The sequence below is a fragment of the Candoia aspera genome, chromosome 2 (assembly GCF_035149785.1).
Source record: "Candoia aspera isolate rCanAsp1 chromosome 2, rCanAsp1.hap2, whole genome shotgun sequence".
NCBI lineage: Eukaryota > Metazoa > Chordata > Lepidosauria > Squamata > Boidae > Candoia > Candoia aspera.
The window spans coordinates 73948575-73973431 of record NC_086154.1 but is presented as its reverse complement, the minus strand read 5'-3'; the positions used below and the strand labels follow the sequence as shown (position 1 = coordinate 73973431).

At 38.5% G+C, this 24857-nt stretch overlaps 2 protein-coding genes across 11 annotated transcripts; both read right to left on the bottom strand.

Moving 5' to 3' along the window:
• Positions 1-553: 553 nt before the first annotated feature.
• Positions 554-16076, bottom strand: HNRNPH1 (heterogeneous nuclear ribonucleoprotein H1). Of its 9 annotated transcripts, none has more exons than XM_063292238.1 (15): positions 15979-16076; positions 15699-15838; positions 7732-7866; positions 6951-7106; positions 6639-6782; positions 5056-5194; positions 3997-4175; positions 3834-3905; positions 3644-3777; positions 3391-3526; positions 3119-3202; positions 2944-2994; positions 1852-1944; positions 1571-1636; positions 554-1297 (listed from the first exon to the last, which is right to left on the bottom strand). In XM_063292238.1, exons 2-15 carry the CDS (start codon positions 15745-15747, stop codon positions 1179-1181), a joined length of 1557 nt encoding a protein of 518 aa, XP_063148308.1. In that variant the 5' UTR covers positions 15748-15838; positions 15979-16076; the 3' UTR covers positions 554-1178. The 9 variants fall into 9 exon arrangements, with proteins under 9 accessions (XP_063148308.1, XP_063148313.1, XP_063148309.1 ...); XM_063292243.1 differs by having other exon boundaries at positions 3644-3756; XM_063292239.1 differs by having other exon boundaries at positions 7732-7860.
• Positions 16077-19844: 3768 nt separating this feature from the next.
• CBY3 (chibby family member 3) lies at positions 19845-24326 on the bottom strand. Of its 2 annotated transcripts, none has more exons than XM_063292224.1 (4): positions 24095-24326; positions 22060-22874; positions 20472-20583; positions 19845-20121 (listed from the first exon to the last, which is right to left on the bottom strand). In XM_063292224.1, exons 2-3 carry the CDS (start codon positions 22522-22524, stop codon positions 20554-20556), a joined length of 495 nt encoding a protein of 164 aa, XP_063148294.1. In that variant the 5' UTR covers positions 22525-22874; positions 24095-24326; the 3' UTR covers positions 19845-20121; positions 20472-20553. The 2 variants fall into 2 exon arrangements, with proteins under 2 accessions (XP_063148294.1, XP_063148295.1); XM_063292225.1 differs by having other exon boundaries at positions 22060-22578.
• Between the last annotated feature and the right edge of the window lie 531 nt (positions 24327-24857).

The following is a 24857-nucleotide window of genomic DNA, read 5'->3' as shown; positions in this document are numbered from 1 at the left end:
GTGTACTTGGCAACTGTGGGGAAGTGTTATGAAATACGAGTATTTCTTAGTTAGATCCTTGCAGATGGTACAGCAAAATACTGTTCAAAGTCCCATTACTGGATGATCATTGTTTTTGAACAGAAAATGCACAACATTGCATTAAGCGGAAGGAGCTATGTCACACCATTTCATAAAACTGTTTTTACTTTAAAACAACACATTATCGATGTATTTTGGTACTGTTAAAAGTCAATTTAAAAAACCACCCTAGGTGGGGAAAAAACTGCATAGCACTTTACAAGTTGTAATCATTCTCTGGTTTCTTTAAACTATGCAGGAGAGCTATGAACATTTCATACGCAAAGTATACTTCCTAGCAACGATCAGTATGCTACGATTGTTTTAGTAATGTTTACTTTTCTATATGCAGTTTCATTTCAGATTATGACTAAATTGCTAAAATACTTTCCTGGTTTGATTCGATCTGCTGGACCACAGATTGAAAACTGCTAAAGCAGTATGTGTGAGAATTGTTGCCAGCAAATATAATGCTCACTTAAATCAAGAGATGTTCCCAGTTTTTAAAAGGAAGTTTTATTTGAACAAGTTTCACTTAGCGCAATACACCTAAAAGTAAATCACAACACAATGAAAGATTAAACCCAGGCCTCAGATTTTGTATGAACACCAAGACCAAAATCCTAAAGGTAGCTGTATTGCATCTCACATTTCCCTATTAACTTAAAAAGCATAAATGTGCCTTACAAGATATTAAAAGAAAAAAACTAGAACTAACATGCCAAAAGTTCACTTGAATTTCCAACACAGCTCCTATAACTTGTTTGTACAAAAAGCATGTTCCTGAACATGCACTGAAAACAGTGTTTGGTGTTATATGGTATAAGAGCAACATTTAACATAATTGAAACAGCTTTAACCTAAATACGCTTACTGCTCAAATACACTCCTACAACAAAAACTGGAAAAAAGCTGAGAGTTGTTTAACAGGAACTTCTTTACTGGACTTACACCCTAGATGAATGTTTCAGCATATTCAAAAATACTGAACCCGAATGTTTTAAAATGATCCTGATTTCACTTACAAGTAAAGCATAAATCACAAGCTTGTATTGCAAAACTGTTAAACTTAGTTTTTTGTTTTCTTAAAAAAGTTGACCAAAAAATCAGATGACAAGTTACATTCCCCAGCCACCACTCATGTTGGACATGTTAGACATTCCAGCCATGCCATTCACCCCCATGGATGCACGATTGCCACTGCTGTAGTAGCTGCTGTTCATTGCACTCTGGTTACCTAAGGCAGATAACAAATTTCACAATTTAGTACAAAAGTGCAGTGCTACTTCCAAGGCAACATGCTCTCCCATTTCCCCTCTTATACCACCTTGCATAATCCTGTACTATTAAAAAGACAAACTTCCTTCTATATCATTGTAAGTTTAAGATGTCTATAAAGCCAACTGCAAACCAGTTTCCCAGATTTTTGCAAAGCATAGAATCAAATCCTGGAACAGCTTCATGCCCTCCCTCTACTACACAAAGTAATACACATGACCACATTACATACCATGAGATGCCAGAACTAGTTTCATGTGGATTGGATCCAAATCTTGATCACTCGGCATTTGCCAAACTATTTTCAGATTTAAAAAAAAATCTATGCTCAATCAGTGGCTCTCTGGAAACTCCATTTCCTTGCTCCTTTAGACTTTGATTTTCTAAAGCTAAAACCAAATACTTGGACAAGCTCAAAATATCTGAAGTCGTTTGCTGAAGCATGTTGATCCTCACATAAAATGGCTAACTAATTCCAACACACACCTTCTAAAATTAATAAAAACATCTTACCATATCCGCTCATGCTGCTTTGACCACCATAGCCTCCTCCATAACCCCCACTCAACTGCTGGTTAGCTGGACCACCGTAACTGGATTGGCTTCCTTTCAAGTTAAGGATATGCATGTTAAGACCCTGGCTATCACCGTGTTTTATAGAGTTATTAGCCACAGTCCACCTAAGCAAACAACAGAGTCTGCACAGGATAGGGGGGAACAGGGGTGTCCCCTCTGTCTTCTTACAGCAATTCTACTTTTTTTTTCCCCCTTCACTGTCAGGGAAAATCTTTGTAGACAAGTATTCAAATGATTTATTCTTGTACCTTCTGAATTCAGTTATGTGAGCTGGTCAATTCATACAGAAAGTGATTTTGTTCTTTGATTACACAGTACATTGTTTTCAGAAATTACATTCATCTCAAGTGAACTGGCTAAATCTTAAGTGGTGTTTGGAAATATAGAGCTACATAAGTTGGTGCCTGCACAGGTAAAACACAAACAGTAGTATATTTGGCACTTAAAACAAGGGGATACAACTTGCAAATGGAAATCAGCCTTTCTTATCACTAATCCTTCTAATTATATTGCTTCTAATGCTGATTATCTACATCAGTAAGAAACAAATATGCAAAACTCAGCTGATTGTAGTTCTAATAGCTCACTTATCTACAAAACTTTTTGCAGTTGAGAATATGAAGCTTTAACTTAACCTTGCAAAGCACAACAAATAAACCATTCTACAAAGTGCTACAAAAGCAACACATATACCCCTTACACCAGATGAAACCACCAAGAATTTCCATAAGCGAACTCAGCATCTGAAATTATTATTTCTATGCAGTACTGAAAAACACATGCTGAAATTCAAATGAAGATCTAGTAATTCAACAGGACATTACTAAAAAGAATGTCCACTATAGTAATAGTTGCCAATATAATTATATCCTTTATCCCAAATTCTTAATCCAAAAAGAAAATAGCAACATTACCAACATTCCCCCACTACTGTTACCACTCCCCAACCTAGAACCACGCTTAGCACCATTCATACGAACATACAATATTTAACAATTGTTGGAATGTATACATAAAAGTTGTACATACCTGCCAATGTATTAGTATTCCAATCTTGAACTACCCCTTCCGTTTCCTTGACTGTGATTAAGACAAAGTTGAATTTCAGTTTTAGGTTATTTAGAGTAAGCAGGAACTGCATAAAATCAGCCAGTTTTGTTAAAACATCAGCAGCATAACATGAAACTGAATTGCTTACACCTACCCATTGCTCCCATCATTTGACTTCCATATGCACCACCACTTCCTCCAGCTGTAGAATTCAAGAAGAGTTCTACATATCGGTGTTCTGTGGAAAAAGGACAGCAATGCACTGAGCTCACACAAGCATTTAATTCTCACTAAATAACTTTAGCTATTTCATTGCAAAGATCGTGTTCAATACTAAGAAATAGTAACAGCAGTAATTTATTCTACTATCAAACATTGATGGGAATAGTGTAATGCTTTCTATAGGAGAGCAAGCATGCAACTTACGCATATTTGCTTTGTCTTTGGACATTGCAGCAACAGCATCCTCATGAGTAGCAAACTCAACATCTGCCTCTCCAGTGACTCTGCCATCAGGTCCAATTTCAATGTGTACTCTTACCGGATTAAGAGGTGAAAAGAACTAAATAATGAACATCACACAGAAGCCGTCAATGCATGAAAAACGCTCATACAACGCTAAGAATCAGTTGATCTTCAGTCAATTAATGGAACAAATCCATCAAAACAATATACTTACATTATAAATATCATTCTCTGTTGCTCGGTAAGGTAATCCTCTCATGTGTACACAATGACCAGTTGTGCTTTGGAAAGTGGAGGATCCATCACCATATCTGTGATCTGACATTCCTGCAGAAAGGAGAGTCCACTCTAAATCTTTTGTATGTATGCTAAGTTATTTCACTGCCCTTATCAAGAATACTTACCTCTTCCAAACCTATCAGATCCAAAGCCATAGCCATCATTATATCCATTGTAGTCATCATAGCCACCATAGCCTACAAACCATAATTCAGAATATATTGAAATGAATCAAATACTGCATTCACTGTAGGCAACTGGAAGTGTAAAAAAACTGTACTTGCTTACCTCCACCATAAGCACCACGTCTCATTCTTTCAAAACCGCTGCCTCTACCAAGGCTGTTATAGCCTCTTCCCACGCCTGGCCGGTCATAAGGACCAGGCCGCTGCATGGCCATTAACTTGCGAGGAGGATCATAATGAGTGCGTACTTCTGCTCTACTACTCTTGAAGATTTCAATGTACCTAGGAGGTTTATACACATAAAACTAGTTGAGTTTTTAGAAACATGCACACTAAATTACACAGAGCAATACATTTTTTAAAAAAAACCACAGCCTTGGAACTGGCAATTTAGGCCAGAGTTTTTAGTAAGAATTATCCAAGGCTAATTTAAAAAATCAATTTTCAGTATGTGTTCATTAAGCTATCCCAACCTTAAGGGTTAAGGAGAGCAAACTAGCTTGGCCTTTAAATAATCAGAATATGCTCTGGAGGGAAACATGTCCACTCAACAGGACCCATGTTTTGCTCATATGGCAATATATAGGAGGGTTAAAAAGCTAGCCTCCGCCAGAATTTTAACCCATCAATACATTCCAAAAAGCTGTATGTGCTCACAAGACCGCCCTATGCGTTTGCATAGCAAATTAGCATAGGCAAAAGATGCATGCTTTGATTAATAAGTCACAAAATTTAGAATAAACCCTTTGTGACATTTTTGGAAGTTAATACTTTTATGTGAAAAATTACACAAGAAAATGTTACATCATTGTATAGAACAAGTTTAGTAATCACATTTTCTTATGGTAATAAAATGCTATGTGTATTTAGAACTAGAGGCATAATTGGTGCTTTTAAAGAAATGTAAAGCCATAATCTCTCAACTTCCATAAATAACTTTAAACTAAATCAGAATTAAGGTAATGTGATATAGAGAAGAGCAAAACAAGCACATCAGCCAGTCTGCACATGAATTAAAAGAAAGTAACATTTATGAAAACAAAGGAGGTGTTAGAATATGAAAGTATATATTGTAAAGTGAGCACTTAAGAAGAGAGAATATGGATTTAACAACAGTTTACCATAAGAAGAGCGACATATCCAACCAACCATCCATCCCCACCTGTGCCCTATTCTTTCCTTGTGTTTCTTTAGAGCCTTTTCAGCTATTTCCTGTGAAGCAAACTGCACGAAGGCCTCCCCCGTACTCCTCCCCTGGAAGTCCACCGGCAATGTTATCCCATTTGGCACGATTTCCAACCCTTCAACCCAAGGACAAATAACCCCAGTAGGGGGTAATATTAACATCACGAGCCCAATCATGATTTTCTTATAGCTTTAAAAATATACCACACTTTATATTTAAGAATCAGTATACCGTACTAATAACTCTATAACAGAAACATGTCAATATAAATACATCAAATATGAGATTGTTAACTCATCCTGCTTGCATAGAGCTACATTTCTGCAGCTTTAATATCAACACTCTCAAATTAATGCAGGACATGCTAAAAGCAATATATAAGCCATTTTTACTATAAACAAATTCAATTTTTCAATTAAAATTAAAATACAGCAAGAATAATTCTATAAATCATAACACATCTAAGTAATTTCAAAGACAACTATGCAAAATATTTCAGTTCTACAATGGCAATGATTTGTATCATATTTCAAGTAACCAAAAATTTAAACATTTAAGGTTTGTAGTTAAGAACTTTAGGATAGACATTTTTCAATAAAATCTATAGCTAATGCAAGTTGATCTCATCACCATATTTCAGATATACATTTAAAATTAGTTGGACTACTGCGTACATTCAAAACATTCAGATGTAAAGCTTATTTTTATATTTGTTTTACTCTAATTTTTGCTACATATATACATGAACTACATTCTATTTATAACTCAAGTTTATAGAACAATTATAAAGACATTGCAAAACATGAAACCACTCCTTTTTTATAAACATAGAAAAAATATTTTATGTATTGATATTTAATGTCAGAGAAAATATTATTTTAGAGTAGATAAATGTAAACAAGTCTATATAGTCAAGAAAATATTTCAAAATCCTCAGCTGTGCAAAATAACTATCTTTAGCACATAGCTAAGACCACCAACTCAAACCTAAAACTAATTTAATACCAATATTTAGATGTTTTTATCTTATTCTCACTTCCCCATCCTTCTCCCCTCCTCCCACATTGTTAAACACTTCACCTGATTAAAAGTTCTGGAAAACCTCTTTAATAGCCTATGACATTTTGATTAATATAACAAAATCCAAAGTTGGGACATTAAAACGTTTCCATCCACTCTTTCAGCCAATTTAGAATTATGTCTTTTAATTATCATGTTCTAGAGACTCGTATCAAATTCAACAAGCACACAGAACATTTAGTTTAGCAGAGTGGTAAAAATAAAACAGTAACTTTCCCTCCAGTCTATCAGGATCTACTTCAGTGTTGCCAACCCTCAAAATGTGCAAGGTTGGACAAGAACTAAGTTTTAGTTAATATTTCAAATTAAATACAGTTCAAGCTATGTTTTTGTCTTTTTTTAACACTTAAAAGAACCATTCAATATTGCAATTTTAAGCATGGCTTATTTTATTGCTAAATATTGCTTGGCATTATTTCGGAGCCACTAGAACTCTAATCTTTACCCATACTTACAGCTAGGACTTATACCCCACATACCTGAGAAAAACTGAACAATTTCTTCCTTGCTACAACCAAATGGAAGTCCTCTAAGACGTACAAAACCATCATTAGCAGTATCAGGGCTGTTAGGACCAGTATGCTTCAGAACCCAATCCATTTCAACGTTGTTTGACTTGAAGACTGCAAGAGGCACTTAGAATTAATGAATTTTGGAATCTGGCACAAAAAGGCTAATGCACGACAATCATTTGGAGAACAGGATGACATTTATATACACATAAAAAATACTCATGCATCTAAATTCCACCCAATATAACTGATCGGTTACTATGTCAATTTAATCCAAACCTTCAACATATCTGTGTCCCATTGTTTCTCTGTCTTTCTTCAATGCCAATTTCACATCTTCTTCTGTTTCCAATTCAACAAATGCTTCTCCACTTGGTCTTCCTTCTCTTGTGTAGATAAAACGGACCCCTGAAGACCCATTTAATATTTTGCATTCTAAGAAAAAGTGGAATGAGTTAAATGCACCAGCAGACCTCTAACAAAAGTCAAATGTATTCAACAATGCTTAAGGTTACTACCCAAATCATAAAGTTTGAAAAAAAAGCAAAAATTAAAAATCATTTCAAGTAATCCTGGAATAGGAAGGAAAAAGAATACCACTTACTGTATATAGTACAAGCTGTGTACATAACAGAAACTATCGAAAGTAGAGAGGAGAGTCTAAGTAACAAGATAGTAGGCATGACCCACTGATCATACAATCTACATAGTTCTCACCAATAACAGTTGCAATTCCTGTTTTCTTAGTTTTAAGCAACATGTCTGATAAAAGTTATTTTAAAGAAAGCTTTAATAAGCCTTTTTTAATCCTGAGACAAGAGTTCCTTTCTCACCATGGGAGGTATACTCAGAACCATTGCACTCTACTACTTCCCTAAAATAGATTTCACCCAACGTAATGCAATATAAAACAGAAAGGAAAAGGAATACTACTTTGCATTTTACAACAGCATCTGTAAAAAAAAAAATCCACATAAATTCGCACCCTGAAATTTCAAGCTGCTGCGGGATAAGGGAAGTTTTATTATATAGTTTAACCGGAACGAAAGAGAAAACTTACCGGAGAAAAATCTTTGCACCTCATCTGCGGAGCAGGACCAAGGCAATCCGCGCACTTTTACGACATAACCCTCACCTCCTTCTGCGTTCAACATCATGCTAGAAGTGAGTGTAGTCTCAGTTTCGCCTTCTGTTGCTACGGGCAGACAAAAACGTCGCCACACTGAATGGGGCAGAAATTTGGGAACCCAGCCCACATAACCCCCCCAGACTTCGCATTTGCCCTCCCCCGCTTTTCAAATGCCTACCCCACGTACACATGGCGACCGAAATCCTCATCCAGGACACTGGAGACGGTTTTAAGAGTCACTTCACCTCTCCAAGCACAGAAAACCGGGCGGCTGTAGCGGTACGCGCTGCGTTCTTAGGAAATGGCGGCGAACGGGTAATGCGTTTCCGCTCGGCCAGGCCCTAGTACCGCCTTCACCTCAAAAAACGCGCTTCGACTGCTGCTAGCAACCTGAAGAGAACAACCGGCTGAGGAGACGGACCCCAAATTCTGAAGTCCTTCGAACTCGTCTGCGACCAAGAAATGCTAAACTAAAAGCAAGCTCACCTTCTTCTATCGGCCGCGGCGTGGCTGAAAATGGAGCCCAAAACGCACGCGCGTACATGGACTCCCACAGTGCGCATGCGTCCTGAAGATTCGGTTTCTTCCCTCCCCCTCCGTCTTTAAGCACCACCCCACCCTACAAATCTGAACTTCATTTTACTTAAGGCAGGACCTACTGAATGTAATTTAATTCGAAATAAAGTTTCCCATACTTAAGCTACAGTTTCCTTCACATTATTACAGCACATATTCGCTCCTGCAATCATCATCGTTCCCAGCGCGTGGAGCCAGCCAAACAGGGAAAACATTCGCGCAGCTCTGAGGACAAAGCCCACCAGAGTTTCAAGCTTAGACGCCACACTTTTGTACTCTCCGCTGCTCAATCAACAAACACCCACATCCACGATCTTTACTCCCAGCTACATCTAGCTATTATACCCTAGGTTTAAAGCAGGTTTCAACACATTTAGGCCAATCAGTCACACGAACGGAACCATGAAAGCTTATGCGCTAATAAATTTTAGACCTTTCAGGTACCACCAACACTGCGCTCAAAATGCAGAGTACTTTTTTACCCGTATATGCAAAACTAATTTGACTTTTTATCCTCTAGATAAAATGTCCTGGAAACCAATACAGAAGGGGAAAATGGCGGCTCCATACAAATGCGCCTTCGAGAAAATGGGCGGCGACTTCAAATTTACTCAAATCTGCATCTAAGATCCGGTGAGGGGTAGACGTCAGAAAGCGGGAACAGAAGGCAGTGTCTTCGTTAGCTGAGACAAAAGAGGAGGGGTTGGCCTCACCGTTATACATTGGCCGAGTAGACGCGGGATTCTTGAAGGTGAAGGCACGGGAGCAGGGCCGCAACTAGCGTCTGTGTCATCCGGGGCAAGCATGGATCCCGCGCCCATTTTGGCGCCCCCCAGCGCGGCGCCCGGGGCACATGCCCCGCTTGCCCCCCCCAGTTGCGGCCCTGCGCGGGAGAAACTCATTGCGGTTCCGCTCAGCAGACAAAGACCTGATTATGTATCATCCTGCCAAACGACTCTGCCTCAATCCTAACTCACTGAACTGCAACTTTCAGAAACGCTTGAAAAAAAGTCTCAATTGAAGGGAATATCGGTAAGTACCTTAGCGCCATCCGGTTACTATTAGCTAGGCCAAAGAGCAACACATCTATTTAGCTAATCCTGTAAATGATTTCGTATAATAATGCAGCACGAGGTCTTAATAAATATTTCTTCTTGAGCGCCAGACTCATTGATCTGTTAAGACCGAGCATCACAATTCTTCCCTGCTTTCCCACGACCAAAATGAAACATGCAAGCGCTAAGCTCATTCTGATTTGGTGGACTTTCCAGTTTTTTATTATTTCCAATCAACAGGTCACAAATTTACTTAATAAAAAAAAAAAAAAGGAAAAGTTTTCAAGCACATAGCTATAAACTTTTTTATAACTGCCCATACTTTTGCCACCTGCCTCACCAACTGCAAGGATAGGCATTACTTTTAAAATCTAATGGATCAGTAAACTGCCTTCTTGTCATGTTTTCCACCCTATCTTCCACACAAGTTACAATGCAATTACAGTATTAACCTCTTGGAAACTGCCAATCCTCATTGCTGATTTTAATTTCTATCTCAGAAATTTACAAGAGTCAGATTTTTAAAAGATAGTCATGTAGCAGATGATCCTGTCACCTTTATAGCCAAATGTAAATGTCAACTTTTTTTTTCACAGCTGCAAGGAAATGTACATTTGTCTATTTACTAAAAAATTATAGTGAGGAGTGGGAAATAATTCCTGGACCAATTGCTGAGTGGTGCAACATCCAAACATCTGAAGATGAGTATCAAGTAAGTTTTGACTGCAGTGAGGGAATGGGACAGATGATCAGTTCTTAAAATCCAAACCAACATGAATTATTTCAGGATTAGACATTGACATACATGAATTGCCCAGTTCTGTAGATAAAACAAAATCACTAAGCACAATTAGAGTGCTTAGGTAGCACCTTAAAAAATTGAAAGTGATGTTTATGACAGATTTTTATATTAATTAGGAGCTTTCAACATCCCAGAAGAATGGGGGAAATCTACTTCAGATGTTGTACAACAAGCCTACAAGATGAGCTTACACATTTCAGATTTACACTTCAGTCAAAGCACAATTAAAACCAGTTTCTGCTAAATTACATGAAGCAGAACACCCACTGCAGTTTTTTGAGAGATCAGTCTACAGTGACAGGTAAGAATACCTGCTTTCTTTTTATTAACAGCAAACAAAATTATAAAATTATCCACAGTTCAATTAAAAGGAGGAACTGTCAATCCTATGCCAGAAATAATTTTACTAGATAATACTGGGATGAAGTCCAATCCATCTGGAAGACATTGGGTTCAGCAAGCATGATCTTGAGCAGAATTACTGCATCATTTACTTGACATAGGAAAAATCTCAAAAGTATGCTTTAATATAATATATACTTGTATCTATTGTATTATAAATGTAGGTGTGTTTGCTTCCAACTCATTTGAATCAGGAGACATCACTGAAACGGAGTGAGCAATTTATCAGGATTGGCATGCCTAGCTGTTGAACCAGTTTGGAGTCCAACCTAGAATAAGATGATATCTACCTCCACACAACTCCTGAGGTATGTTTCCTTCTGCCCACCCCAAACTGGTTATGATTTTAAGTATAATACTGATCTCAAAATGAGCTTACATCCATAATTTAGCCTACAATCTGATGACAACTGAAAATTTAAGCAGACTAAAATTTTCAAACCTCCTCCCCATAACTCTTAAAGATGGATCTTTCAAAGTTATATACAGAATAGAATAAATACACTGGAAGAGGTCCCATTCAGGCATAAAGTTAGGAGCATATATTATTCTCTGTATCTAGATGCAGCCACTTCCCAAACTGGATTAACCACAAGACAAAATCATTGAGCAAGTTTTGATTTCACCATGCACTGTATCCCCCTGTACTGTATATAGATTATAACCATCTTCTGGTTTAAGGAACAGTCACTTGTTATTTATAGGGTGGGGGCAGGATAAAAATGTAATTTAAAATATATTTGCTACTTCCTAGTCAAGTAATTGTTTCCCCTTTCTACCACATTAAATTATAATTTGGTGATAACCTGTATGGATTTGAGACTGTATCTAAGGTTTTTGACCTTCATACAGAGTCCCAAATGACCTATCAGTAAATCACCTTGCCAAGGAACACATTTTCTTAACTCAATTGATACATGCTTATAGTGATATCTTAATTTTAGGGATTCATGAACAAAATTGATTACTACTTACTTAGAGCAATTGAAGTCCTGACAAGTCTAAACCTAGACCTCAAGTCTTTTGATCATTCTGATGTAAAGATTCCACATCAGCATACACTGTTGCCAGGAAACAACAATGGAGACTCAACTGTTAAAAGATTCTGACGTTGATGTTAACCATTAAAATAAAATATTGCTATTAAAATGGAAATTTCAGGACTTAGCCTCATTTGATACTCATATTATCTTTAGTAGATACATTAAATGCCAAGAATCTGCAATCCATTCACTGATCAGTCTGATTAATTAAATATTAAGGCTGCAGTCCTAAATCTACATTTAAGCAAATTCACCCAGAATTTAATTGGGGCCTATTTTCAAACGTACATGCTTTATATTAGGCTCTACATAGGTAGAAAGATGTAAAATGTAGAGAAACTAATTAGGTGCACTTGAAAGCACTTTGCAAAACAGCCATTTAGTCTATTTTCTGTTCTATTTGTATTTTTAAAATACAGAAGTGCATGGAGAGGTTACATCAGAGGGAGAGAAGAACAAGGAATTCAGTTGGAGTATCTGGAAAACCTTCACTATAAACATAAAATCTGGCTTTGTGAGAGGACAATGAAGTATGTATGTCTTGCTTAGACTTTTTTTAATTCTTAAGAGAAGAATGCAATCACCTACTTGAATATTGTGTGTTCAGCTTAGATCTCCTTAATGCCACTTTCTAAGGAATATAAATGTTATACTACAGTGCCATAAATGCTTACATACTCATGCATCTTTAAGAGATTCAAGAACAGATGCAGTTGTTTACAACAGCAGATCTTAGCAACTTCTGGTTGAATTTTAATCAAGCTTCAGAGTTCAGCGTATGCAAAACTCTTCAAGGCTATGATAGTTTTAAGAGAAAAAGAAAAATGCATACAGAAGAAATATTTATATCCCCTAATTTTTGGAATGTAAGTTTTTGCAAACTACGAATTCCATAAATATTTATAAAGAATGTGAATAATACGTAGTAAGACCTTTCACTTAAAAAATTCTGAGCAAGTTTCCAATATTATGAAACTGACAGAAGTGCTACTGCACTCAAGAAATGAAAAATGCACTAACATACTCATCAAAGACAGTGCAATCCTAATTACTATTGAACAAAATTAATTGTATCTCCAAGTGAAGTACAACTTAATTCTCTTTTGCAGAATGAATTCTGATAACCTGAAAGACATACCCATTTTGGTTTTAGATGTTAATGAAGATTTCAGAAATGATGAAACAGAACAAGCTTACTAGAACAAGTAAATATTATTTCTCAATTTACTCTTTCATTTTTAGACTTAACTACTAGGGACTTGTTTCGTAATTTTGTATTATGTATCTATTCTTGGGATGGATTTATATATCATGCTGTTAAAATATACCTCATTTTGGAGCAGCATGATATACAAATCACTGTATTAAATCACTTTACATTTTGGAGCTAGAGAAACTCCAGATCTCTTAAGGCACACTATCCTTTTCATTTTAAAGGCACTATTATGTTTAACAGATTATTCTGTTTATAATCTGCTCCATATTCTAATCATATTCCAAATTTTCTTATCAGTACAGTTCCAACCACTTCCACTTAATGGAAACTTTTAAATAAATATCTATGTTCTTGACCAACAATAAGCAGATGTTTTGGAGGCCAATGCCTATGAATTCCATGCAATTTACAGTGTTGGCTAATTCTTATAGGTCCAAAGTGTCTGAAGGGAACCAGTCTGCCAACTCATTGTATCTCTCCTATAAGTTTTTACATATACAGAGATGTGTTAACAAACTTAAGCTTTTATTGCAAACACACAAGGGAATCAATATACTAAAATATTGATTCCCTTGAATCAGTATTTTAATGAAGAACACTAGTTTCCATTTCTCTTGTAGGTGTATGAAACTGAAGAATACTAGTTTCCATTTCTCTTGTAGGTGTAGCACAAAAACAAAACAGAAGCATTTTTACTAAAATGTATGAGCACCAGTTTACATATTAATGAGGACAGGGGACATTCTTTGGATAGACTCACTCATCTGGCAAATAGCCAAACTAATCTTCAACTGGTTAAAGAGTACACACACACCCAGTTCTAACTTTACTATTCCCATTAATAAGCTCAACATCTTGGATCCAGTATCTTTGTTTTCACAGGTCAAGGCTTTTTTGACTGCTTAAGAAATGAAGATATTGTTCTGTGAGGACACTAGGAAAATCATTATTTATCTTAATGTGAACAAAGAATTCACATTGATAATGGATTTGGACATGCAAAGGGGAAACTGCTATACAATATTTTCAGTGAACAAGTCCAACTGTATTACTGCTTTATGTGTACTTTAATTTCAGTAAAGATTTGTTAAGCAGAACCTCTTCACCAGTTTCATTTAGGGCCAATTGACAGAATATTTGCTCTGAAACTAATGTCACAATTATGCAGTCAGCCATATTAGTTCTACCTTCATGTTGTCCATTACTTGATGGGCAATGCTGAGGAACATGATTTCTCAGAGGAAAAAGCTGTATTAATCCAGTATATCATTAAAGCATATGACAAATACAGTAAATTCATAGAATGGTTCACCAGTAACAGAATTGTGGTTTATTGTTGATTTACAGTATCTGAACCAGTCCATTATAGCTTAATGTTATATATGAACCAGGCTCCTGTGGGTTATATAAAGAACCAAAGTTAAAATCCTAACTTATCAGTGATTCGTATAGCTGATTATGGCAGCTCAACTGCACTAATTAAGCTGTAAGAGGCTAGCATAGCTATTCTTCAGGTAGATGAAGGATAATATTTTTAAGCCTCCACTACAGCATTCTTGATCCTTAAGACTAATTTAACTTAATCTGCTGAAAGTTTCCATAAACAGAAACTCCACTTCATAGTTCTTACAAGCAAAAAAATACTTTATGGACTATTGAAATAGTAAAGGCAGTAGAATTAATTAGCATTTGAAGTAGTTCTCATTTGGATTTGATAGATGCTGATTACTGTAAACAATCACTCCATTTAAATGAGCTTCCTACTGAAGAGCTTTAAAATAAAGGACTCCTTCATGAGATTAATTTATAGGTTTTCCTACACCAGGACTTCCAGGAAGATTTCCACAGCAAGCTACACAAGGACCACCAGTTTTCCACGGCAAGCTTTCAGCCTTGATGGCAGTGTGACTGCCTCAGAAGGCCATCTGCTGGGAGACTAGTGGACTTCCTTATGCAGTTGATTGGCCACCGTAAGAAGAGACTGTTGGCCTAGATGGGCCAGGGTTCCGATCCAGCAGGATACTGCTTATGTTCTTATGTTCTTATCCTCTAAGCCCGTCTAAGCCATCAATACTATTACAGGACCCATTATAGTAATGGCAGTTCGGGGAACAGTAGAAACTTCCGTTCCTTCGGGCGATCCGATACATGGGAAGGGCGCTCGAAACAGACCTCGACCAAAGGTCGCTACATTGCGCAGCGCGGCGAGGGTGGACTTCAAAGGGCGATACCAGCTCGCTCCGTTTTGTTGTTCCCGTCGGTCACGTGTCCCGCTCCCCTCCATTTCAGGGATTTCCACCCTGCAACCCTTGAGGATTCCCTCTCACTCCAGAGATCCTTTATCCCGCTCTTCTTACAACAGGCCAGGAGGGAACGGAAGGCCGGATCAACCCTAGCTGTTTCCTCGCCGCAGCCGGGGCTCCGGAACGGCTGTCGAGAGCGCAGCTCGCCTCGAGGAAACACCCACGACAATGGCGGAGGCAGGACGTGGTCAAAAGAAAGGGCGGGGGAGGGGAAGGAGTAAGCGCTCAGGATAAGCTGGGGGGTGGGAATGGGCGCCCCGCGCTTTCTTTACAAGGCCACGCGGGACAATAATTCACCGACGCGGGAAGGGAAATCTCTTTCCCCCGGCCGGGAGATGGGGCGAGAGAGACTTACAGCGGCCCGAAGCGTCTGAAACGAGGCCCCTCCCCCTCCCCAATCTGCGCCAACGCACGAAAACCCGCAGCAACGGCCTCAACCGTCGCTAGGCCGCAGATTCTTCCCTCCGTCCCACCCGCCGCCGCTCAGCGGCGCCCGCTCACCAAGGCCGGGGATTTCTGGGCCAGTCTCCTCGGTGTGACACGGATCCATCGTTTTCTCTCGTTTTCCCCTTTTCTGCTTTTCGCCCGGGCACGATCAAGGAGGATGCGAAGGGCGACGAATAAACCACTCAAGTGGGGTGCTAAAACAATACCCGGAAGATAAGAGGCGGTTAAATCAACGCCAACGCCGCCGCTCGCCGGGAAAGGCTCGATTTCTCCCGCCGGAGTCGCCCCCCACCTCCGAAGGCCGCCCCTGTGCGCCCTCCGCCTCGCCACTCACCGAGCGTCCGCGCAGCTGCTCTCCGCCTCTATAAATAACTCGTTCCCCCACTTGTAGGCTTGTGACATCAGATTAAATAACCCCTCCCCACGCCCGTCCTCTGCAGCCAACCAATCGCCTGGTTACAAAGGCACCGGAGAGGCACCATTTTCACCCCCTCTTTCTTCCCTTTAAAGTCCCCGGGTCTTTGTACTTGGAGGCTGAAAAACAGCAGGAGGAGCCGGAAAGGGCGGCGAATAGTTCGGGCCCAGAAGGCCTCGACAGTGAGCCTAGGAGTGTTCTGCGGAGAGGGAAGGAAATCTGACTGGATTCCAGAATGCTGCCATGCAAACAGACGTCTTGAGGATGAAATCACGAGCTTTGTGTCTCCTTCCATATTTTCCTGGAAAATCCGTATTCAAAAAAATAATCTTTGTCAGTGTTGTCCTATCTCCTCTGGTCCATACCCTTAGTGTGCTTCTTCAGGTTAGCTTGTAAAGACTTTCTTCATTCATCTTTAGGGGGCCCAGAACTATAAAGTTAGCATCTGAATCCCCATTGCTGTGTTTTTGTTGCATTTTTCCAATGTGCTAGCTCAAACATGCCCATCAGCCACGACGTTTGCAGTTGAATGGTGCCAAGTTATATATACAAGACTGTACCTTACCTATTTTGTGACGGTCTAAAAGTAATTACCATGGCTGGACGAAGGATGCAATGCTATTTGGCTAGAACCTAAAGATGGAATCCCTGGCTGTAGGCCTAATCCAGCCAACCAAATAGTTCAGAGGTGGAGGGCCTCCCCACCCAGCCTCATCTCCTCGTCTATTTTCAAATATCCATTGTTAAACCAGCATGAAGTGCATTCTGCATGCATTGAGAGATGATGGTTCATCAGAATATGGGTATTAGGATAAAATGGTTCATCTGGATATGGAGGTCTACAAATTACAGGGAGCAATAGCTTGCCACCTGGGAAATTTGCAAATGAAGCTTTGCAGTCTTTGTTTCTTCTTGCTTGGAAAAATTGAAGTTAAAGAACAGGAATTTTACAGGGAAAGGTGCTTTCTTACTGTAAACTCCAGTTTATGACACCACTCAACCCAAAGGCAGGTGGATGGAGGTGAATCCAGTGACTCCCATATCTCATCCTTGCATTTTGGCAAAATGCCAGCGTGTATAAGACTATATAATTCCAGCGTGTATAAGACAATGGTAATCCATTGTCTTTAAGATGCTAAAGCCTTCAGAGTATTCTTGCTGCAACAGAGTAATACAGCAAACTTCTGCAAATTCCTCTACACACTAGCAATAGCTTACATTTTGTTAATGTTTTGCCTTTGCTTATCTTTTTATTTAATTCTGAAATACTTTGTGTTTTCATTAATATTTATCTTCCATAATTTAGGATAAAGGGAAAAAGCAGGAATTGCAAATATGGTTATTTCTCAACTGCAGTTAGATGAATTGGCCAAACTCATAGAAGGTTAGGTTATTTATGACCTTAGTCTTTGGGATGTGTATGTTTTCTCAAATTGCAGGCAACAGAGAGCGCTGCTATCCTCTTGTCCATATTTGTGAACCTTCCTAAATGTGCCTACTTCGCTGCTGTGTAACACAAAATGCTGAACTGAATGGATCGTTCACTTGATCTAGCAGGTCTCTTGAAATGTGTTATGCATGTTTCTCATCCCCTTCACTTCCCCTCGGCTAATGCTAATACGATTCTTGGGTACTACTAGCCTTGGATCAGAAGTATGTATCATAGTGCATAACTTGAGATTGAAGTTCAGGTATCTCAGCTTCTAGCAAATCACTGAGACAATTTGGACTGAAGCAGGATATAAATGTAATAAATAGTGTCAAGTTTTTCCATTGTGCCAATCATTCAACTACAGTCTGAAAAGGAATGGTCCAAGAAAAGTTTCTGCAGTTGTATTTGCATCTACTTGTATTGTATTTGCTTGTATTTGCATCTATTTATCCATATTTAATTTAACTATGGTGTACTCAATTAGCCAAATTTAATGGGTTCACAAAATACATGGAATCATAAATTGACCACCCAGGCTGAGTATTCAAAGGATGCTCATTTAAAATGAAATTCACTAGTTTGCAGTATGATGTGTCACTTTTAATATATATGTTGACATAACACAAATCACTCTGTCAGAGCTTTTTATTTTTTTAATTAAACATATAGTGATCAACAAAATATTGAAAATTTTAAAAACCATACAAGAGCACAACATTGAAAACACAAATTATAGAAGCAAAACAAATAATGCGTAAATGTTGGAGGAGACTATGTTAAAACATGAGATACAACATTTTAATCATTCATATTAAAACTTTCACAAGAAAATAACATTTGTAAAAATGGAGATAATTTGTTAGAATTACTTTGTTTATGCAACCAGAAGCCAAAATATGAATAAAACAATCTATAAAGGTTTTACAAGACTTTTTCCTGCTGTGTTAATCTGAAGATACTGTTAATGATTGGCATGTTTGTACAATACACTTAACTCCTGCCTACCAGAACTATTAGATTGAATTAACTCAATTGCCCAACTCCTCACAACAGGCTGAACCAGGAGCTAGCTATGTTGAGCAGGGCCACAACTAGGGTCTGTGTCACCCCGGGCAAACATGGATTTCGCACCCATTTTGGCACCACCCAGCGCTCATTTTGGCACCCCACCAGCGCAGCGCCCGGGGCACATGCCTCAATTGCCCCCCTTAGTTGCAGCCCTGATGTTGAGCCATGAACAAGGTGTTACATTTTATTCTATTGCTGAAGTCTCAGACTATCAGTTGCAAACTCTTGGAAAGCCATAAGCGATTGAGGAGGGGGGATGTTACATATTTTTCAAAAGGTTTTTTTCAGGTATGGTAAATAGCTTGGAGTTTTCAGCATTAGCAAACTTACGAATTGACTTTTCACTTGCTTCCTTTTCTTAGCAGAGGCACAAGAGTTCTATGAACCAGCAAAATATATTGCATTCTGTACATTATTCTGTTTTACAATTCTACTTTTTCACCTTCTCACAGAAATATTCATGAGTTTCTGGCATCTCTGCCAATGTGGCAGGTAGTATCACATTTGTAGCCTCTGGAGTGTCAGCAGAAGTGTACATTTTAGTGAAGTGGATTCCAGGGACAGGAGGAGCTGCTGGTACAGTTGTTAGACCATGTGTGTGTGTGTGTGTGTGTGTACATATGTATATATGTGTATGTGTGTGTGTGTGTGTGTGTGTATGAGTAGATGTTCAGTGCTGAAATCCTTAATGTGGTATCAATGGCTACACAATATAGTGTGATTTTTTTTCCTGTGTGCAAGAGAAATGCAGGAATGGCACTATATACCATAGGAAGAGGGAGCTGCCTTACCCCTTCCCCAAAACAGCTTCTTGCTAATGGCCTTGTCAATGTATATATACAGTATGTCATTTTCTCTGTCTTTATTCTCCCTGTATCTGGGTTTTTCTCCTCTCCCTTTTGTTTCCTCCCTCTTTCTGTTCTCCTCTCCCCTTTGCATCCTCTCTCCCTCTGTTTTTCCTCTATCTCTACAATAAATGTCTAGCACAGTGTTTCTCAATCTTAGCAACTTTAAGATGTGTGGACTTCAACCCCCAGAATTCCCCAGCCACCTCTTAATTCACTTGTGTCAGCCAGGCAATGAACAAACCAAAAGAATAAAGTATAAAAACAAGGCATAATACTGTACTAGGAGAGCCAAGTTAGTCTAAGGTAGCCAAAAATCAGGAGCTTTTTCGTGCTGCAGCTCACTTCAACCACTCTATCCATCTAATGAAGTAAGCAGCAGCTCACAAACACGCACTTTAATAAATGTGTTAATTGGAAAAGATGCTACCAGGCTCCTGATGTTTGTACTGGATGATGTATGTGAGTTCAATATTTAAAATATTACAAACTTTAGCAGCAAGTTAGCAGGACAACAGATCCAAAAATATCTCAAAGTATCATTATGGCAGTTCTTTTCAAATTAGTTGAAACTGTAGAAGAATTTGGGTGCTGCTTTTTGAGCTTCATATTCAGACTTTCTGCAACCCTGTAATATCTCCATTATAGTCATGGGGTAGAGGAACTAGAAGGTTGGAGAAAACATCTGCAGACAGTTCAGAGAGCGCTGCTGCTTATCTTAATGGGAAAGGAACAGAGTCAGCAAAAGATAAGCTTAGCATATCAACACTTTTTTTTTCAGTAAGAACGTTTTCAACAAAATATTGCATAACCTCAGAGATGAAATAAATAAGCAGGGAAAGGCAGAACCATCACAAAGAGGGAAGTAAGAGAAAGACCATTGGGTGCATTGAGTAAAGAACTGAAATGTGGTTTACTGTCTTGGATTTCAATTCACTTTATATATTTTATTACAAAAGCAGTTGCCTTATAATTTAGCATTAGCCAGTGGAAAGTTAACACCCTCCTTTCTCTTTCTTTTCCAGAGCCAACTCATCAATTGTTTTTGTCACCTTTGCCTTACGTACCTGCTAGAACAAGAAATGAAGCAGCCATGAATTTTCATTTACTTCATAGTTGATTCAAGCCAAGCAGCACCCGCACAAGTGACTAATAGCTTTCCCTTCTAGTCAGGAAGCCCTGGTTGTGGGCGAGGGGAGGGAATTTGGTTAATTTCTGTATAAACATTATACTCCCTCTCCACCTACCACCACCACCCCGGTTAAATAGCAAGCTTCCTAAAAGGTTTTTTCCTTTGAATCTTCCTGTGCAGGGAATATTATCTAGCTGGTTCAGTCAGGTTTGTGCAAACTGGTTATTAAATGTTTGCACATATTAGACCCAGCTTGTCAAGGCAGAACAGAAAGCAGGAAAGAAAAATATATGTATGTATAGTTATTTATATTTCAGGTACACAGGAAAAAACTGACAATGGGAGTCCAGATGAGGAGACATCTTCATTGTATGTATATATCTCACTAGGATGTCTGATTACAGTTCACTAAAGCAGACCTCTACATGATGTTGATGAACCTCAGGATATTTTTTTAAGAGCAATAATAAGAACAATACAAAGTAAATTAGAACAGAAAAAAAAGAAAAATAACAGAAAAAGCTAAATGTGCAATAAGAAAAGAAAATAGAAAAAAGAAAGGTATAAAGAAAGGTATAAAGAAGTAGCTTTCGATATTCTTCACAGCAGTTGTAAGTACAATTATATTTTAACCTCTCTCTAAAGTTACATCATGATTCTTTCTATAATCTATCCTATATAATCAGAAAAACCATAAATCACAAGTTCATTTTTTTCATTTTTACACAAAAAGTCCATAAGGGGTTTCCAGTCATCATAAATGTGAAGATGAACCTCAGGTTCAATCTCCAGCACAGTGAGTTAAAAGAATCAGATAACCTCTAATAAGAAAGATCTCTTTTTCTGCTGAAGAACTTGGAAAGCCACTGTCCTTAAGGGTGAACAGTGCCAGTTTACATGGACAAATGGAGACTATAATTTGGTGGAATTCCATTATCTATGCACAAGTAGGGAACTAGCAAGCTGCAGCGCAGAGAGGAATTAGTGGGACATTACTGCATTTCCTTCAAGGCTACTGCTTTAATTGCATTGCTGTCTGATAGCAGATACTGGTTTCTTGGGAAGAGAAAGGTGGCAGTCTCATAGCAGAAGAGCTGACTTCCAGCAGTGACCCATAAAACAGTTTGCTAGGTGACACTGCCAGCAGTTGCTGTAAGCCTATTGTGGCCTGTGGGAAATTCCCATTTATGTTTAAATGCTAGGAAATAATAGCAGAAACAGTACCATGGAAGTCCATGCTGGAGAGTTGGTTCTGGGACAGGGTGCTCATATCAGCAGGAAGGACTACCCAAGGAGCAATTGCTGCTCATTGTGAGTCCAGCCATCTTCAGAACTGAATGCCATTGGCAGGGTTTCCTCTCTCCCCAATGCCTCAGTGAGCCAGAACACACAAAACAAGACCAAAGCCATTATAAAATTATCTTTTGCAAGATTTTATTAAGTGTCTGGACACCTGTACTTCAGAAATACAATTATCTTAGGTCTTATATCTAAGGTGTTTATTAAGCTCGAAGCATCAGCACCTTGTTATTTGACTTTTTCATATTTGAATGCCAAGTAGTAGTGTCCAGTTTTTTTTCTACTGAGTGTAGTCGTGCGGTGGTCTCTGTCAGCATGTCCATCAGCAGCTCAAGCTGTAGTTTCAAGTAATTGTTCTCTTCCAGTAAGGCTTTGTTTGTTTTCTTCAGGGCCTTGTTGGGTGATTCCTTCTCTGGAGAGGAGAATAACTGCAGTAAGGGCATCTGTTGGGGGATACTCTCATTCTGCCACTCACCATCTTGGAAGACAAACTTTGCTTTGCTCAGCTGAGCACATGGATGGCCATAATCGATTCCAAGTTCAGCTTGTCGGGTTTTGTAGTCCAACAAATAAAAGGTGGATAAGGAAGTTGCTTGGCGAAGCGTTGGCCTTCTGGGTAAAAATCTACGAGAGAAATGATCAGCCCAGTAATCTCTTACATCCTGTAGAATGTTAGAAATGGCTTCCATGACAAGGAGAATTAGAGATGGAGGATACCAGTAAGAAACCTAGAGAAGAAAGTTCTGGAATAGAAAGCCAACATGTACAACATTACAGAGAGGGCTGGGATATTATATAGCATCATTAGATCAGAAATGATGTTAGCTAGAGGAATAAATTCATAACTTTTTAGTTAAAATGCTGCTTACCCTCTCCCATAGTGGTTTACAAATTTGGAAAGTATACAATATATAATACCGTTTGTATTTTTAAAAGTCAGTGAAATTCATAAATCAAACCATCTGTCTTTAAAAGCCCAGGCAAAAAGAAAAAAAAAACATGCTGAAATCAGGGACTGTACAGGCAGGAAATGTATCACCTAAAAAGAAGACAAGAAGGAATATAGATGTTCTTAAACAAGAGTTCCTAAACTCTTGTTGCATCTTGTAGATGCTAAACAAGAGTTCCTAAAATGTGACCTTCCAAATGATGTGGAATAGCATCTCCCAACACACCTCATTACTGGCCAGGGCTGCTGGAAGATGTGATTTAGCCATATCTGGTAGGCCTAAAGTTCTGCACTCACATGCTAATGGTAGAGAAGATTCGGACTAGATAATCGGTATGTCTGTTCAGTTTGTGGCCAGATGATATGAATGGGCAACTTCAAAGCCTTTGCTCTCCCTTCTTATGGTTGTTGTCCTTGTTGGATTGGAAAGCCCCCTAAATAATCAATAAAATGAAGACTGCCTGCTGACACCCCTTCAATCACAAAACTGGTCTCTGTTCTTAGTAAGCATCCTATTTTGAAAAGATGGTGGAAATGACTCCTGCAAGCTTCTCTGGGACAATTTGAAAAGTGGGGATGCCAAACCAAGAAAAACTGTACCCCAGGTCAGATGTCATCTTGTCTCACACTGCACAGAAACCTTCAAAAAGGCCACTCATGCTCTGGCAGGATTGTGTAGAAAAAGATAGTCCTTCAGATAAGTGAAATAAGGAACAGATACCCTTTAGTAATGCATATAGGGTAATGTTTTCATTGTGACTGTCCCCATTTAATTTTGAATGAAGGAACAGCATGATGGGATCCAGGAGGGAAAGGCTTTTCTATCATGGCACCCACCCTTTGGAACATCATCCCACCGGTTTAACACCATTTATTAGCTTACCTTCTCCCAGGGAGTACTCTATTAAAAACAAGAAATCTCTATCCCTAAGTTGTTGTTTTTAAATGAAAATTATAAACAACTTCAATCTAAAGACTGTAAGTGGCATACAAGATTTAGTCACAGGACAGTGGTTCCCAGAAAGAGAATGACTATTAAAACTGTTTAAATTTATAGCATATGGACATACCTCTTCTCCTATATCTGTTATTTCTCCTATCAGTGCTATTTTGATTGCTAATACTAAAAGTGTTTTAGAGTGACTGAAAATTCCCTTGTCGTACTATTAATAACCTTTTCCTTTCCTTGTCCAAGCTCTATTTGAGTTTAACAGCAGCATGAAAATAATCTAAATATAATTCTACCATAGTTGGTGCAGCAAATCATAGGATATTGAACATGGATGAGAATAGATCTATAATATGTGTACCTTTCCCCACTCTGGTGTCCTTCAGATCTGTTGAACTACAGCCCAAGAATGGTCATGATGACGGAAATTCTGGGAGTTATAGTCCACATCTGCACCAAGGTAGAGAAAGCTGTCCTGGTCAATACTTCCTGAAAGAGAGAAAGAGAAATGAGTTTCACCTGGAGCTGTGGCCATTAGCCTCAATATTCCAGAAACTGGACTGTTTGCTCAACTGTTCTCTACCTTCCCTTCCTCCAGTATATCAAGATTAATCTTGAAATTAACCCTTGACCTGGAGATCAAATCTTGATGAGCCTTGGCACAAATAGAAGAGTGGATCATCCTTCTCAAAGAGGAAGATGATTTCTCACAGGGAACTTTGATATGACCTAAGGACCAGTGTGCTATCACAATGAATGGTGATATAGTCAGATGAGATCCCCTTTTCCCTTATATGGCTTTCTGGAAGGAAGAGGATTACACATTTCTGGATGTGATCAGTTACACTGGTTGTTAATACAGGTTATGTAGTAATCTACTATGTGGTCTCTGGCTATCTGGATGTTCTTATTGAAAGGGCTTTCAAGAAACCATAGACAATTTTATGTACAGTACTAGCCATTAAAAACAAGCAAAATGTTCTTCCTGTTCTCAAAAAGCGATGCTCACCAGATAGTACTTTGTTGTGGCTATTCAAGTACTTATTTCAGCTGAAACCTCAGGCATGAACAGGTTTCGCAGTGGAGATAAACTATTCCTTTTGAGTGTATTTAAATACATATAC